Below are 1372 nucleotides of genomic sequence, written 5' to 3' on the forward strand. Positions count from 1 at the left end.
CAGGCCCCAGGGGTCCCCAGGAGCTGCCCCATCCTGCCCCAGGTACAGTCAGGCCCTGTGAGCTGCCCCCGTCCTCCCCCAGGTATGTCCAGGTCCCAGGGGTCCCCAGGAGCTGCCCCATGTACGGCCAGGCCCCAGTGGTCCCCATGACAGGCCCTGTCATGCCCCAGGTATGGCCAGGCTCTGGGGGTCCCTGTGAGCTGTCCCAGGTACGACTGGCCCCCAAGGGGTTCCCAGGAGCTGCCCCGTTCTGCCCTAGGTCCACCCAGGACCATCACACACTGTAACATTCCCACTGGCGACAGCCAGAGCTGCTGGATGCCAGAGGAGAGGTCAGATGCTAGAGGCACAGAGGGGGCAAGGCTGGGAGCTCTTCCAAGAGCCCCATGCAGCCGGAGACGTGGCACATCGCCTTCGATCCCCTGCTCTATGGTGCTCCTGTTACGAGTGTGGGGGAGTCAGGGCCCTGCACCCCTCTTCCTGAGATTCACCGTGACTCCCAGCCAGCTGGTAAAACAGAAGGTTTATTAGATGATAGGAACACAGTCCCAAGCAGAGCGTGTAGGTACAACCAGAACCCCTCAATCAAGGGGGGTTTAGGGAGCTTAGACCCCAGCTCGGGGTTCCCTGCGTTGCACCACCCAGCCCAAAACTCCTCCAGCAGCTTTCTCCCCCCTCCCCTCTGCTCCTCCTCTCCTTTGTCCAGTCTCCCGCTCCTGGCTCAGGTTACAGCTCAGGTAGCTTCCTTCAAGGGAAGTCCCCCATCCCCAATGTAACTCCCCTGCAACATTCCCAGGTCAAATCCGCCCCGCTCCCTGCTCCATCACAGCTCCTCTCTGGTCAAGTGCTACACAGTCCCAGGGCTCCCTCCCTGGCACGGTCTCTCTGCTCTGCAGTACGAGCGACTCCTCTACGTGCTGGACCTGCTCCTGGGCTCGAGGCAGCCAGTGCTCCTGGCCGGGGAGCCCAGCTGCGGCAAGTCATCCTTCGCAGAGCTGCTGATCCAGCCCAATCACTTCTACCATCGTGTCGCCATCTCGCCTGCCCTCGGCGCGGACCACGTGCGCCGGCTGCTGGAGAGCCACATCCTGAGCAGCATGCGGGACAAGGCCCTGTTCACCGGCCTCCCTGGGTCCCGGCCCCCTGGCGCCAGGGGCGGGAGGAGCTGCTACCTGCTCCTGCTGGATGACCTGCACGCCGCCGAGCTGAGTGAGCCCCCGCCTCACGTCAGACAGTGCCCTGGGCCGAGCTGGAAATGGCCACGTATCTTCTGTGGGGCCTGGCTCCCCCGGCTCGGCACGGCCCTGCTCCCCCTCCTTGGCCCAGACACCCCCTCCCCAGGGCTCTGCAGGGCCTGGCTCCCTCTGCCTCG

General features: G+C 64.7%; 1 protein-coding gene across 1 annotated transcript in view; it reads left to right on the forward strand.

Annotated features, from left to right (window-relative positions):
• DNHD1 (dynein heavy chain domain 1) overlaps positions 1-1372 on the forward strand; it is a 98318-nt gene that overhangs the window by 64973 nt on the left and 31973 nt on the right. The window contains exon 24 of the mRNA XM_029912864.1: positions 897-1209. Coding sequence (XP_029768724.1) covers positions 897-1209 — 313 coding nt within the window. The remainder of the gene's footprint in view (positions 1-896; positions 1210-1372) is intronic.

This window comes from Terrapene carolina, unplaced genomic scaffold (assembly GCF_002925995.2).
Source record: "Terrapene carolina triunguis isolate 2854851 unplaced genomic scaffold, T_m_triunguis-2.0 Scaffold303, whole genome shotgun sequence".
Lineage (NCBI taxonomy): Eukaryota > Metazoa > Chordata > Testudines > Emydidae > Terrapene > Terrapene triunguis.